Source organism: Bombus impatiens, unplaced genomic scaffold (genome assembly GCF_000188095.3).
Source record: "Bombus impatiens unplaced genomic scaffold, BIMP_2.2 scf_1080, whole genome shotgun sequence".
NCBI lineage: Eukaryota > Metazoa > Arthropoda > Insecta > Hymenoptera > Apidae > Bombus > Bombus impatiens.
Window position 1 is genome coordinate 565,991 of NT_177499.1, and position 14,715 is coordinate 580,705.

At 41.4% G+C, this 14,715-nt stretch overlaps 1 protein-coding gene across 4 annotated transcripts in view; it reads right to left on the reverse strand.

Annotated features, from left to right (window-relative positions):
* LOC100748426 (protein phosphatase Slingshot) overlaps positions 1-14,715 on the reverse strand; it is a 73,523-nt gene that overhangs the window by 24,304 nt on the left and 34,504 nt on the right. For all 4 annotated transcript variants that reach the window (XM_024371059.2, XM_033323630.1, XM_024371058.2 and 1 more), the window contains one exon: positions 3,772-3,950. In XM_024371059.2, coding sequence (XP_024226827.1) covers positions 3,772-3,950 — 179 coding nt within the window. The remainder of the gene's footprint in view (positions 1-3,771; positions 3,951-14,715) is intronic.

The window sequence follows — 14,715 nt, forward strand, 5'->3', positions numbered from 1 at the left end:
ACAGACAAAGAACGTTTTTAGAGTGAAAGGGCTTCTAAAGTTAGCCGTAGGTTGCTGCATGAGTATCCTAAAGCGGCGTACAATTTGCTCGTTACGTAGCTCGCAATGATTATGAAAGATTAACAAAGAGTCAGATATAATTCCGAGGTCACGTATCGTAGATCGAAGCGAGCGTGCAGTATTAAACAACGCACAACGGAACGGATCTCTGTCGCGTAAAAATAACTTTCGTATTAAAGTTGGTGCCATTTGCGGCGAATATCGCGTATCTATTTCTAAAAACGAACCAATGCAACCAACTAAGAACGCGTTGCTTTTCGGATATGCCCGTACTACGTACAATCTAGACTTCTATCTCGCAGAGAAACGGACGACATGCTACGAGATAGAGCGATAAATCGATTAACTCGTCTTCGGATTAAAACCGAGCACGATGAGTCGCACAAAAAAAGATCACCTCTCACTGTCCAAACATAACAACGCACGCTTTTTCACTCGCTTGTACCGTCTACTCCTTCCGATTGCAACTTTAAAATACTGTTTATTGTTACTTTAAAATGATTTCCGTCACGACAGCTCCGAGCCTCGATTTCCAAGTTGTAATCGTGGTCACGCGGTCGAGCAAACTCTCAACTCGAAATTACAACGGTAACGCAATTCCCCTCTTGCATCGCGTTACGACACGCGTTACACACATCCAACATAACCGTTAATTACGCATTATGTAAAGAGCGGAGGGATTCGTGCAAAATCGGTGACCAAGTGAACGTCACGCCGCCGCGTCGCTTTATTCCGACCAGAGGCACAAGTTCTCGACCGACGTTTCCGGGAAACCCATGTCGATTCCGCGATCAGCTTTCCCCGAGGAAACGGTACTGGTTCGTCATTACGGCCACGCACGCCGTTAAGAACGATACACCGAATTAACTTTACGGCTCGACGGGACATTCGTTCTCGATTCGTTTTTATCACTTTGACCACTTTCACCACTTGATGAATGTCAATTGCAAAAAAATTATCGGTCGAAAACGTATCGATAGAAAGACATATTGCTTCGAACGAGGGAATGTCAGTCTATGCAGTCGTCTATGCAATGTTAGAGGATATTTGACAACTAACGATAAGTGACGTTTCAACGTAAGCGAATTTTGTTAATATTATAATAGCCAATATTACCAAATATCGTAAGCAATGACTTTTTCATTTTAAACGATAATCTTTTCGAGCGGCAAATCTCGTTGAATCTTATGAATTTTTTGTTTCTTATTCGGCAAGTACTTCGAAACGCAGCCATCAACGCTGTATATTTTTACGAGACTTACTTTACGTTACTTTTGCCGTTTCTTAACTCGTACGATATCTGTTGCGATCGACGTTTTTAAACAAATCTTTCACAATTACCTTTGAAAGTTCGCACACGATACAAGCGATACACGATAATCGCTTAAATTCTTCGACCAACGACCGTTGCCTCGACTAGAAATTAATGGAAAAAGGACTTACCGAGCCACGTGCAATTAAAGGAAGAAAGAAGGAAAAAGACTGCCGCGACGGCCGAGCGTTTATAGAAAAGGGGGAAAGAACGAACGGAGAAACGGAAAAAGATGATACAAAAATGATCCACGACGCAGGAACGCGAGCTGACCAGTACTTGTGCTCATTTTCTTTTCGTTCTCGATCCTTTTCTGGCGAACGGCCGCCTCTTTATCGCTAATTTGCCGCGAATTGCTCGCGTGATTCACTGTCTCAAACCGTTTAGATTCGTTCTTGTGTAGGCGAACCGACTATATAGCATACTCGAGCAAAAGAAACACGGAGCAAACGAGAAGAAATTTGTCATCGTTAGTGGCTTTTGTTTCACCGAATGAACATGCTACGACGATGGTAAATTCCAAACTCCGTACACTTTGATCGTGAACATTTGCTTTTACTCGATTAGTTTTCCAGCGAGTTAATAATTCTGGCTATAATTACATACGTATATAACGATACATATGATAATAGAAAAATTATACAATCATAATTATTAATCGCGATGGGTGTTCTTGTAATCGAAGATTTGTTATGTCCCTTCGGTTCGTTAGTTGGTAATCGAGCGAAGTCGAGAGTGAAGTAGAGTGAGAGTGAAAAATCAAAAAAATACAAAGTCGGAACGATATAAAGATGATCTCGTGCAATTGGAATTCGTTCAAACGTAGTTGCGTTTGGTATGATTTTCGGCAAGAGCATCCTGGCACTTTCAAGATCACGAAACCAACGAACTCTGAAAAATGGCTTGGCGATCGTGGAGCACGACCTTCCATCGTGACCTTGGTGCTCACCTGTCAAGCACCTTGCTGCTCTAACACGGCTTACGGTAACGCGCTCCATTTCCCTACAGCCGACGTACGTACGTATGAGTCTCGTGCAAAAGAGAGCGGTGCTGACCTTCGCGTTCACCTTTCCGCTCCGCGGTAGCTCGAGCGGTGCGTTCGTTTCTCGATCCACGGCCCGATGTACCGTTTCGAGCCGCGGTTTATTCGCCTAATTACCGAGAGTTCGCATACGGCCGCATGCCACGCTAATGACTCACTGCCTGAGCTGAAAGGAACCGGACACTCGTACACGTATCTATACAGTACCGCGCAAAATTCTTCGATCGTTTAACAAAATGATACGTTTTGTCTTTTTACGACTAAATATAAAAATACCTCTGTATGTCGGTATGTCTGTGTTATTGCGTCGACTTAATTGCCAAGTTGAAACGGCAAACGATATCGTTACTACGTGACAGACACGAAAATTAGTAATGGAAAGAACGCGGTTCCTATAAGGTTTTCTAAAAGAATGATCGGTTTCCTCGCCGTTGCAAGAAGGTTATCGCACATGGCCTAAGACTTTTCTACTATACTGCATAAACGGGTACGCACACAAATGCATGAACACGCGTGAGACGAGCGGAGTACGACCGGTTAGAAAGTGGTCGGCTCACCGATCGGATACCTTATTGGCAGATTTTAGCGAGATCGAAAATCTCCGTTACGCATGGCAAGGCAAGCTTTTAATTGCGGGTTAGGCTGGCGCGGCGCAGCGCGGCGCGGCGTCGAGTGATTTGTCCGCGCGCGGCTACGTCGCGTTTTTATTCGACGCGGAATAGGGGAATATCGAGCTGGAGGAGAAAGTACGGAACTATCTGCCGGCTGGAGCAAAAATCTGATAACCTGTAAAATCCGGCGTACTTTCGCCGTGCCTCCAACGAATCGGGAATGAGGGAAACCTACACAAAACCGTGTAGAACAGGCTATACACATACAAAACAGGATAAAATCATATACCGCATGTACTTACTTCTGTAACTAATTGAAAACATTCAGTAGCAATTTCTTTCCGTCATATCGACGTGCCTGTCAATCAACTATCAGATTTAATTTATTCCCAAGAGTTTGTTTTCTTCGTTTCCTATCGTCTAGTTGTCTTACGCATTTCTATCATGCCGATATGTAATGCGCTTTCAAACTTCGATCTATTAAATATCGATGCGATTAAAATATCGTCGAAAAAGACTACTCATTTTGAACTTTGATCGAATAAATTTATTTAAATTTCACGTTGTAATTTATCGTGAAACTTGTGTGTGTGTGTGTGTGTGAGTGTGTGTGTGTGTGTGTGTGATTCGTTTAAACGAAAGCTAGGTAGGAAGAATGTATCGCGATGATTGGACGATAAAGTAGCAAGCAACGGACAGGAAGATAGCAAGAGATACAGGGTTAAATTCGAAAATAGCCAACATACCCGTCGCCGTCGAGAGTAATGGCAGTGTCGGCCAGAACCCGAAGTACAAGACCAACGGTCGCCCTAGCGTGACAATCGATACCAAGAAGGCAGCTCTCCTCCGCATCCTGCCTCCCAGTGCAGGATACTACGACCAGGTATCTCGTCCTTCCTGGATGCACTGACTCCAATTTCACCGCCTGAAATCAGAACGAACGTTACGAACGCCCGATTAAACTTCCGGTCAAGCACACTTCCAACTGAAAAGAACGATCGAACTTTGTCTTTTTATCGTCGATTCTCAAAGATATTTGCTAAAATTTTGTTTCGTATATAATTCATTGGTAGCGAAATTAAATTCCATTGTTAATTCCGTCTTCGTTCGTTTTATCAAGACGTAAATCGGCGAAAAAAAAAAAAAGAAAAAGAAAGAAAGCAAAACAGCAGTAATTTCTATCACCGATAGATATTCGTTTTTAGTCAAGAAAGGTATACTATTTAGATTTATAATTTAACTTCTTTTCCATCTGATAGAGCATGATAGCGTACGGACATGAAACAACACAAACTATAGACAGTATTTTTGCAACATTTAGGCCCAACGAAGAGCAAAGAGGAAACAGAAATAAAAATGTTGAGGGATTCTGATCGGACCTTGTACACTTGACCAGAGATCGCAATCGCAAAGTCGCGTTTCGCGAAACACAAGTTTCCTGCAGGTTAATGACATCGCGAAGTGCGGTTGCACAACCGTAACGTTCCCAACCGTTTCCGCTTCGCCACTGTTTCCTGCTTCTATCGATATCGATATTAAACCCGACGTCTATTACCACTCTCTCTTTCTTTGTACGAGCTACGACTGATAGCGACTATAATTTCGTTGCAACAAGAGAAGAGAAACGGAAAAGTAATAACTGCGTGTCGAGATTTCTAAGAAATTCCTTGGGAACGTGGTATTAGTTACGACGGATCAAATATTATACAGAATAACACGCGTTTGTCGTCTTGATGTTTCCGTTTGGTTAATAAGTTAATTTGTCGTAAACTATACGTACTTGAATCGATAAGTACCGGCGGAATTAATTATAAATCGCAATAATCTTACATTGTATATTGTGATAAACACGACTCTAGACGGAAACTTAATTTTCATTTAAAATGGGTAGAAAAATTGAATTATAATATTTGAAATCAATAGCTTCGGATATTAAGTAAACTGTTACTTATCGAGATATTAAGCAAATGTTTACCTAATATCCGAATAAATTTACCGAGTTAAATCCAAAGACCGGACATAGGAAAACACATAGAATTAACGAATATTTTACTCGGCTCGTTGTCTGAATGGAAATCAAGATCCGAATGAAGAGGAGGCGTTGAAATCTTTTTTCACTTCATAAAACGCATCAGTAAGTGTTCATGAATGGTAAAGCGCATGCATCGCGAACATAATACCGATTTGTCAGTCGATGTTAGCTCTACGCATCCACTATAATCATTTCTATTTAAAAAATTATATCAAATTTACAGTCGACTTACAAACGATATTTCAATTTTTAGAATTTCGTTTCCTACAGCTCTCCTTTTCTTCGTCTTTTTTTTTTAAATAACACGCAGTCTAGGTTACATAACGCGTAAGACCTTTTGGGTCAGTCCATTAATTCGTTCTAATTAAACTAAACGAAGCGACGAAACGTAAAGAATCTCCGGGTACGGTATAACAACCAACAATCCGTAGCACTCTTTTTCTCATGAGCGTATAAATTTCTCGCTCTACGAGCGTTACAGTAATTTGTTTTTATTTCTCCTTCGAACAAGTTCAGCTTGCAATTCGCCAACACGACAGGTGTGTTTACGGTGATAAAATAAAATATTTCGTTCCTATAGTTACCGTAACCGTAACCGAATGTCTCGATTCTATCGCGAAGGTAGTAAATTCAGAATTTAGTGGATAAACGCGCTGATAAATATTGATCGTACGTCGACAGTTTCGCTCGATACTAGGCCCACAAACCTTTTTTGCTTTATTCTATCATTTTTATTTTACCACGCTTCGACCAACATTTTCATAATAATTAGACATACAAGATCGCAGATATACCACGCATAGATAGCAATTTTTAGCAAAAAGAAAGGGAATTATAATCGCCAAATTTGCAATGCAGTTGATTCGGCTTGCTATTTGAAAGAAAACAATACGAGATAGGATCCTGTCGTGTAACAATATAGAATGAACGGTATCGTTGAAAAATTCGACGTTCGATCGCTGTGCAGGTTGCATCTAGAAGTATGGAAAAAGTAAAGTCACTTTCGAGCAAAGCCGAGACAGGTAAGAAACCAGCGCAGCGTCAGGAAATTACGGTAAGAACATCCTGGTAGGATGTTTTGCTTTTTCGTTTTCCTTTTGTTATTCAAGTTACTACGAACCGTAACTGCTTCTGAGAAGCCACGAAACAGTCACTTTTCCTAGTCTTTACGAAGTTTAATAGTCTACATTCCATTATATTATTTCACAACTACAACAAAAGTTATAATTACCATACACCATAAAACAAACTAGATAAAATAAATAGAAACAAAGGAAGTGAAGATTTACGATTCAACGCAATTTACCTGTGCAAATTTGAGAAATGTCTTTTTTCACGAAATTGAGCTTAAAGTGCCGAGAACGTAGGTATACTCCTATTCCTGGTGAAACTACAACGATTAACTGCTTGAAATATCTAATATCTAATTATGCAGATAGCCTGGTATATGTACTTTGTTGCATTATTATATCGTTATATTGCACGAAACGCTATTCTACAAGCGGCAGAAAATAATTAAAATAAAACAACCCGACCGATGTTGTTTCTTTATAACAATGTCCAGCAAACTGTATCCGATAAGCATCTAACCGGATGATTTTGCACGAGAAAGCGAGCAAAGCATAAAAATAAACAAATTGCTCGTTATCGGTGAAATTTTCAAGGAAATATAACTCGCGATACGAAGCTGTTGACTGTACATTTTGTGTGGTGGCGCGTTCAATTGCTGGGACATTGCACTTCCGGGCCCAGTAATTATCCACACTTAACCCTGTTAAACGGTTAATTAGGCAGGCCGCGTCTCCTTATGGGACAACATCAGCAGCCATGCCTATTTCCTTCCGCCATGCGTTTAGCTGCCAAAGTTTTGTAACGCGTGTTTAGCGAATAAAATCGCTCGATAAAGATAATTAACCACCGAGTCTGACTCGACGTTGTCTTTCGTTCCAGCCGCTACACGGCTATCACGGCATCCGGAAATTAACATCGAACGACGATCATACGAGAGTTCGAGTCTAGAAACGTTATCTCGAATTGGATACTCCCGGTTTCATCCGCTATGTTTTTATCCAGTCGAACGGATTAATCCGCGGAGAAGTTTGTTTCCTTCTCTTCGAATCGTATATAGAAAAATATAAAAAAACAATAGAGACAAATCGGCTGTACAATTTTGCATAATTTCGTAAATTATCAAGTTACAGATCCGAAACTACAAGTACACACAGTTTTCCGCTATACAATTTCTCCGCCATGTATTTGACAGAGATCGTGTGGCGACAAGGTGGCACCCAAATGCAGGTAACGCATTCTCGGTGGAAAATACTTTACCGAAGGCGATGGAACGGTACGTTGGCGCCGGAAGAGGTAATGGCCGAGTGTTTCGCAAACACGCACGAGCCCTTTTGTCGCGCGTACCTGAGAGCAAGATATGGAAAAAGGCCAGAACGCGTTCGAGTGGCTGGCAAACGCGACCTTGGATAACTCGTCCCGCGTTCATCTCAACTCGCCCTCTTCAAGGACGTACGCGTGACGAAGAACCGAAGATATTCAGTAGGCAGGAGACGCGAGCAGTGGCCGGCACGCAGCGTGCTTTCGAGTGTCGTCTGAGAGCTCGGCAGAAACGTCTGGAGATGTTATCGTCCTCGTATAACTGCAACTCGTGCTCTGCCCGTATCAAACTCTCCCTCTCGATGTCCGACTGCGCGTCTCTCGCTTTCGACGCTGACCAGCTTTGACGCGACCATCGTCTCTTCCTACTCGCTGCTATACCTTTTCCTTTTTTACGTTCGGGGTCTTGCCAGTTATTACAGTCAAATGACTGCAACTTGCTATGATTCTTAATAAAAACCAGCGAGATATCGTCGTTGCAGCGTTTAAACTAAACAAAACGTCTAATCGTAGAGCAGCTTCGATCGTTTTATCGGGACATTGTTGGCCGATGAACCGTAACAGTCCGTACGAGCGAGTCTCTCGCAATCTCACATCTAGTATCGCAACGTAGACGCGCGTTGTATCCGCTCGGTCTGAGAAAATGCGTTTCAGCTCGTACAGGATAGCAAACTGGGTCGTTGTACCTATGTCATACGATTATGCGCGTGACGAGAAGAAACGCAATCGTGTAACTAGTTCGAGATATCGGTCGCGAAAAGAAACACGAGCCAATGCCCAAAGAGCACGTAAATCGCCACCGAAGCTGATTTCTGCAAAATCGATTCCGAGAATACATCGATCTTCGTTTGGTTAGATAACGGTAGTCGATAAATTACCGAATATACCGGTTGATACCACTGGTTCACAAATTTCGGTTACACTATATTTTTTTTACATACTTCGTTGCATGTACACACGTGTACGTTTGATCGTTTGAAATTTCTTCGCGCAATTTTATTTTTTAATTTAAACAAAGAATAATCGACAAATATCATTCTAGATCGCAAAAATGCCGCGCTAAATACATAGTAGGAACAATTGTAGGAACACTCTGTATAAAAGAAATAGCGTTGTCTAGGATCTGTAATTGAAATATCGTACGCCTTGCTACTAAACACAATTTCACTTTCAATTTCAAGCGCGTCAAGGATTTTGTGCGTCGACTCGAGCAATCCCACCACGCCGTACCTGCCGCTATCTGTGTCTCGCGATCGAAAGAAGGATCTGTTCGAGCTCGAGATGATTCGATTCGACGAAGCCACGAGGATCCCACGAGGATCCCACGAGGATCCCACGAGGATCCCACGAGGATCCCACGAGGATCCCACGAGGATCCCACGAGGATCCCACGAGGATCCCACGAGGATCCCACGAGGATCCCACGAGGATCCCACGAGGATCCCACGAGGATCCCACGAGGATCCCACGAGGATCCCACGAGGATCCCACGAGGATCCCACGAGGATCCCACGAGGATCCCACGAGGATCCCACGAGGATCCCACGAGGATCCCACGAGGATCCCACGAGGATCCCACGAGGATCCCACGAGGATCCCACGAGGATCCCACGAGGATCCCACGAGGATCCCACGAGGATCCCACGAGGATCCCACGAGGATCCCACGAGGATCCCACGAGGATCCCACGAGGATCCCACGAGGATCCCACGAGGATCCCACGAGGATCCCACGAGGATCCCACGAGGATCCCACGAGGATCCCACGAGGATCCCACGAGAAGGAATCGCGAAAGGCCACCGTGAAAGTGTTTCGCGATCGACGATGCCTGTGCTTCGTGAGCGTGCCGCGTCGCCGCGGTGCAGCTGCAGCGTCGTGAAACGAAAGCGAATCGTTGAGAGACGTCGCGTCGTTTCGGATCATCGAACGGGACCCCGCAGCCAGAAGTCAGGACTAAAAGGTTCCCGATCCACTGCTTCCCCTCACCACAGTCGCTCCTTTTTCCCTTTCTATTCGCGATCGATGATAAATTCACACGGTCGCTTCGTTCCATTCTGCGAACGAGTCTTACCATCACCCCACGCTATACACAACTAACTCTCTTTCTCCTTCTCTCGTTGTGTGAGCGAAATAATACATCGAGAAATGGCCGTACGAGCGAACGAGCTGATACAGTACCGGCCAAAAGCTTGAAAGCGCTCCATGTCTCTGATCTCGTTCGTACGATGATGAGCAATCTCGTACATGTTCGGTATCTATTATTCTATTATTTTCATCTTCATCGTACAATAAATCATGGTCGATACCTTCGACGCTAGACACTCGCATATTCCTCTTTGAGAGATGTATACACTATAGCGTCGATATCGTGTCGCAAACAGCGTTATTGCTTGATGCGGTACAGGTGGACGTGGCTCCGGTAAACGGTTCGATAAACAGCTCGCGTTGTTAAGAGGCCGGTAGAAATAATTGGTCGGAAAAGCCACGATCGCTTTTCGATGTCGACGTCTTCGGTTAGCCACGTGGTTCTCGCGAAAGCTAGCACCAGCTTTTGGGAAACGAAGATCGCGGTCGGACGGTGGGTGGCAACATGAGAAATCAGTTTTGTCATAAGTCACCAACGATCGCGACGATGCGCTGGGCATGCTCGTCCGTTGATCGTTTCGAGACTTGGCTCGCAGGTGTGTTAACGCCATTGTATGTACCGAGAGCGATCCCTGTTATAACATCGTCGCGGTGAAAGGGTTAGACGTGCCAAAGACAATGCGTTGTGCTAAAACGTATGACAAAATACATATATTCTTCTATAGAAACGTAGTAATTTAGTTTGCTATACTAGCGATACTAGCGATACTAGCGATATTACAAGCATAACGACGAATACATCGAGTAATATGGAGAATAATGTAACCACTAAAAATGGACGTGTCGAATTAATACGTAGCTATAACGGGTAATGAACGCTAGATGGCTCATCCACGATGACGCATACTTTACACATGACCTTAAGATAGTGCTACTTTTAATCATCATCCTACGGTTTGTTTTATCGAGAGCAAAATAAGCTGAAGCATATTCTATCCGTAAATCTCGCGCAGGCGGGAAGAACACACGCCAGGAAATATCAAGAGTCTAAACTCATTCACGCGAAATAACTCAAGCCAAAATGCGTATCTACGTCCAATTTCTTACCCTCTGTTAGTGGGTAGGAAACGTATGCTGACTGGGTCAAAAGGAGGCTCCATTTGGTCGAAGCAAGAAACTGTGACCGATTCGAACACGAGCTCCGAAAGTCAGTGAACTTTCTCAGGACGATCCAATTACTTGCGACACGAGAACGAAGTATTCGCGAGTATTGGCTCACCGCAGACATCCGTCGGTTTTCGATCGGAGAACAAGAGTAATCGATGCACGTTTCGATCACAAATTTACGCATTCATAATATAGCGACGTTGACTTCATATCGTTGGATCGTATCGTATTATTCAGCGCCGTTCGCTTACAAGTGTCCGACGATCGTCAGATCAAGTTTAAATTATTTGTTAACAAATGTAGTAATAATATATTTAATTATCTACCATATATATTTGTAATTCTGCGATTAAAATATGTAAAATTTATAAAATTTTAAAAACCTTTGAAAATCCCTAGTCGTCGATAGAAAGAAGAAAAATGAGATCGGCCAAGAGTGGTACATTCGAGATCTATTGTTATGCTGGTGTGTGTGTGTGTGTGCGCGCGCGCGCCCGCGCATGATAAAAGGTGTAGCGAGTTAACTCGTGCCGAACCAGTTTCACGGGTGCAAAACGTCGTGTCGGCCCTTTCGAAAGTGGAGCAAGTTTATCGGATGTCGTGATGGCAGGTTAACCGTAGCTGTTCTGCGTCACATTGTCTTTTAACCCAATGTCGCCGTGCTTAATTACGGTTAATTCGTTTTCCACTGGACGACAGGAGATCTATCCTAACGACGTCTTAATGTTCATTACTATGGTTATTTTCTAAAAAGAAAACAAAAAAACACTCTCTCTCTAACGATGAAAGTGACTTACTTTTTATTATTTGGCACACGCTTTCTACGACATAACCTTTGAAAACAAGTTAAATTATAATTTTAATTCCATGTTCGATCGTACTTGAAACTATCGATCACATATTATCTCTTGAAATATTCATATCGGTAAGACATTTATGAAGAGTTCGAACAAAACGTATCGATCTTTTTTCCAAAGTGCTCGTGAAATATTCAAAGTTTTCTGGCCAAATTCGAAGCTACTTAAAATATACTTGGTCTAATGAGTAATTTCTTGGTCGGAAGAGGGCCGTGACAGACGAAGTGATTTCTTGCACACCACAACTTTGTCCACATCTTGTACGACCAAGAGACATCGAGGTCAACGGATCGGACGCGTCTTTCTCGTCCATAACGTCGCGTCGACTCGGTTACGACAATATCTCTGTACTCTCTGTTAACCTCGATAGAAAGTCGTCGGCCAGAGAATCGTACGTAAAAAGGACAAACTTTCTGGAAAAATCACTCCATTTACTCAATTACATGTTTTCTGGTATTATTTACGAGCTTGTCCCACTTTTCCACCGTATTTGCTAACACCGTTCTTCGTCAAGCGATTTACGTTGAACTCATGGCTATTAAACGTTTCTCGTTTCTTTCTCCCCCACTCTTTTTCATTTAATTTCGTGCTGCTATGCTTCAAACCAATAATAATATTTGGCGAAGATATAAAGATAGAGGTACAGAGATAATAAGCATTTAACCAGAATCTCTAGATTTCTTTCGTCCGTTTCTTTCATCTTAATCTTAATTTAATTAATCTTAATTTTCTAGTATAAAATGAATTGTTTCAACGGTCTGATTGCCAATAGTATCCTATTTTCGAGTCACTTTGTTTTTCCTATCCTATTACGGATTTTTTCATCACGATATTCTCGAGAGGCACGATATTTATTACTGTCAGAGATTTCACTTCTGCGAGATCGATACCTTTTTCACGTTTTGCGTTATGCAATAGGTATTTCACGTCGATGCTCGTCACGTAACGAAAATAGCGAATACATTACGTGAAAATGATGAAAAATGGTTCTGTCGTCGATCAAATTTCTTTCATTTAGCTTGCGGGATTTGTGAATGCTCCGTTTTAAAATTATATATTTTATATTTTAAAACTAAATTTAGGAAAACAACAGCTCGATGGTTATTCGTCGTCTCTCGTTTAAAAAAAAAAGTTTGGATCGGATGACCGATATAATTCGTTAGAAATGGTAATTCAAAATGAAAATTAGGTGACACTAAGTTTAATTCTCCTCAAAATCCATTATAGATTTAATCATTTTACTACAAATCACGAAAGATTCTTTAACATTTAACATTTATCGCAAAACTGCAATTCCTAATACATAACAATCGTAATAAATATTCGTACTATATATATAATATCTAAACCGTGTTAAACTAAATTGTATGGTATTTGAAAACTCGGAGTAATATATTATCGCTCATAAAGTTCAAAGTAACGTAACTAATAAAATGCTAAACTTTCTTCTCCTATTGTATAAACGTGATGATTGTTACGTACTTTTATATATCAATATTCTTTGAAAATAATTCCTGGCTGAACTTAAAAAAAAAAGAAAAAAGAAACTAGGTTCCATTTTAACTGGTATACGATGCTTCGTACATGACTCACAATTTTTTGCTCTGCTCTCTCATTGCGGAAGAAAAAGTTGTTTCGTTACTTACGTAATTACGATGCATTTTACTTGTGTCAGTGATATCGTTTCCTACTCTCTTTCTCGTTTGATTCGACTTTTATAATGTTCGGTCGTATAACGTGAGTATAACAATTCGTTAAACATTAAATTTAATTTATTTATTTCTTTATAAGCGATATCCTGAAATCGAAGCATTTAACGATAGATAAAACTTCTATATCTGTATAGGAAGATAACCTTGTCTGTAAATATAGGTAACATAAATTCGTGAGCGTAGTGATCTGATATTCATAGTCAGTAAGTATACGTGAAAATTAAGACTTGAGTCTGTTGCTGATCGCAGTTTATTTCAAACGCCTCGTGTCTACATCTTGTAAGCGAAAAGTTAAACTATCGCTCTTCCTGTTCGTTAGAGATTTCGTTATTAGGCTAGTGACACGATTAGCGCTTAATCCGTCAAAAATTAGGCGATTTATCACGAAGGAGTTTGTCGGATACGTCCTGCAGAGAATTTGCCGAATCTAGCATCCATTAGAGATACGACTATGGGCACGCGGATAAAAGCATTCTAGAAAAAGACGGAAGAATGCTCTTCTTATCATTATTATTACTTACCGTTATGTAATCCTTTAGTATACAATTCGGTTACAAGTCGATCGTTGCTGACAATGTTCTTTCATATGCGTAATATCCGAAGGAAGATCGCGAACAGAAAAAGTCTATACATAAAAGAGTGGAGCGCAGTGGCGATCTGGTGCATCAGGAAGTTACAGCGAAGCGAACCATTTTCTCGAAGCTATATAAGCAAAGCTGTTGCCGTGTTTCATTGACCTCCGATTACGCGTATGATTTTCTTGATTATGAGAAAAATCAGGTTCATTGTATCGTAGCTATGAAAGCGTATTTGACGATAAATAGCGTTTCCCAGGCTGCTCGTCAAACGAGTAACGGTATTGTGTAACGACTTGCACGTGAGTCGACTGGTAAACGCAAATCATGGTCCGACATGACGGATTAGTTATTCTAAAATTCGTGCACAGTCCAAAAAATACCAAACCATTAGCGTAACAAAAAAGATTAATCGTATAAGCGACAACGAGAATCGGAAGATACGTTTAATAGCTGGAATATGTCGTATTACGTATCCCAAGGTTTTGAAATTGAATAATTTTCAAATCTCATTATCGTGAAATTCTAATATAAATCGAGAATCCTATCGTCGTGTTTATTTAACTTTTATCGACAGAATAGATTATGATTTTCGTAATTACGACACCTGTTCGGTTGATATTTTAGAAAATTTCGAAGAGAAAATGGCGTTCCTCGGTAGGTGTTAATTACGCGAAAAGAGAATGTTCGGAATTTCGATAGAATCTATCGTTCAAGTTAAGACTTCCGATTAAGCTTCTTCGCTTCATCCAAAAATTAACCAGATTTCCAACAGCAGATTAATTTTGAAAATCATCGTTATCTCCGGTATATTTAATTTTCATCCTAACAAAATGTTACGAAAAACCATCAGAAATATTACCACGCTGAAACA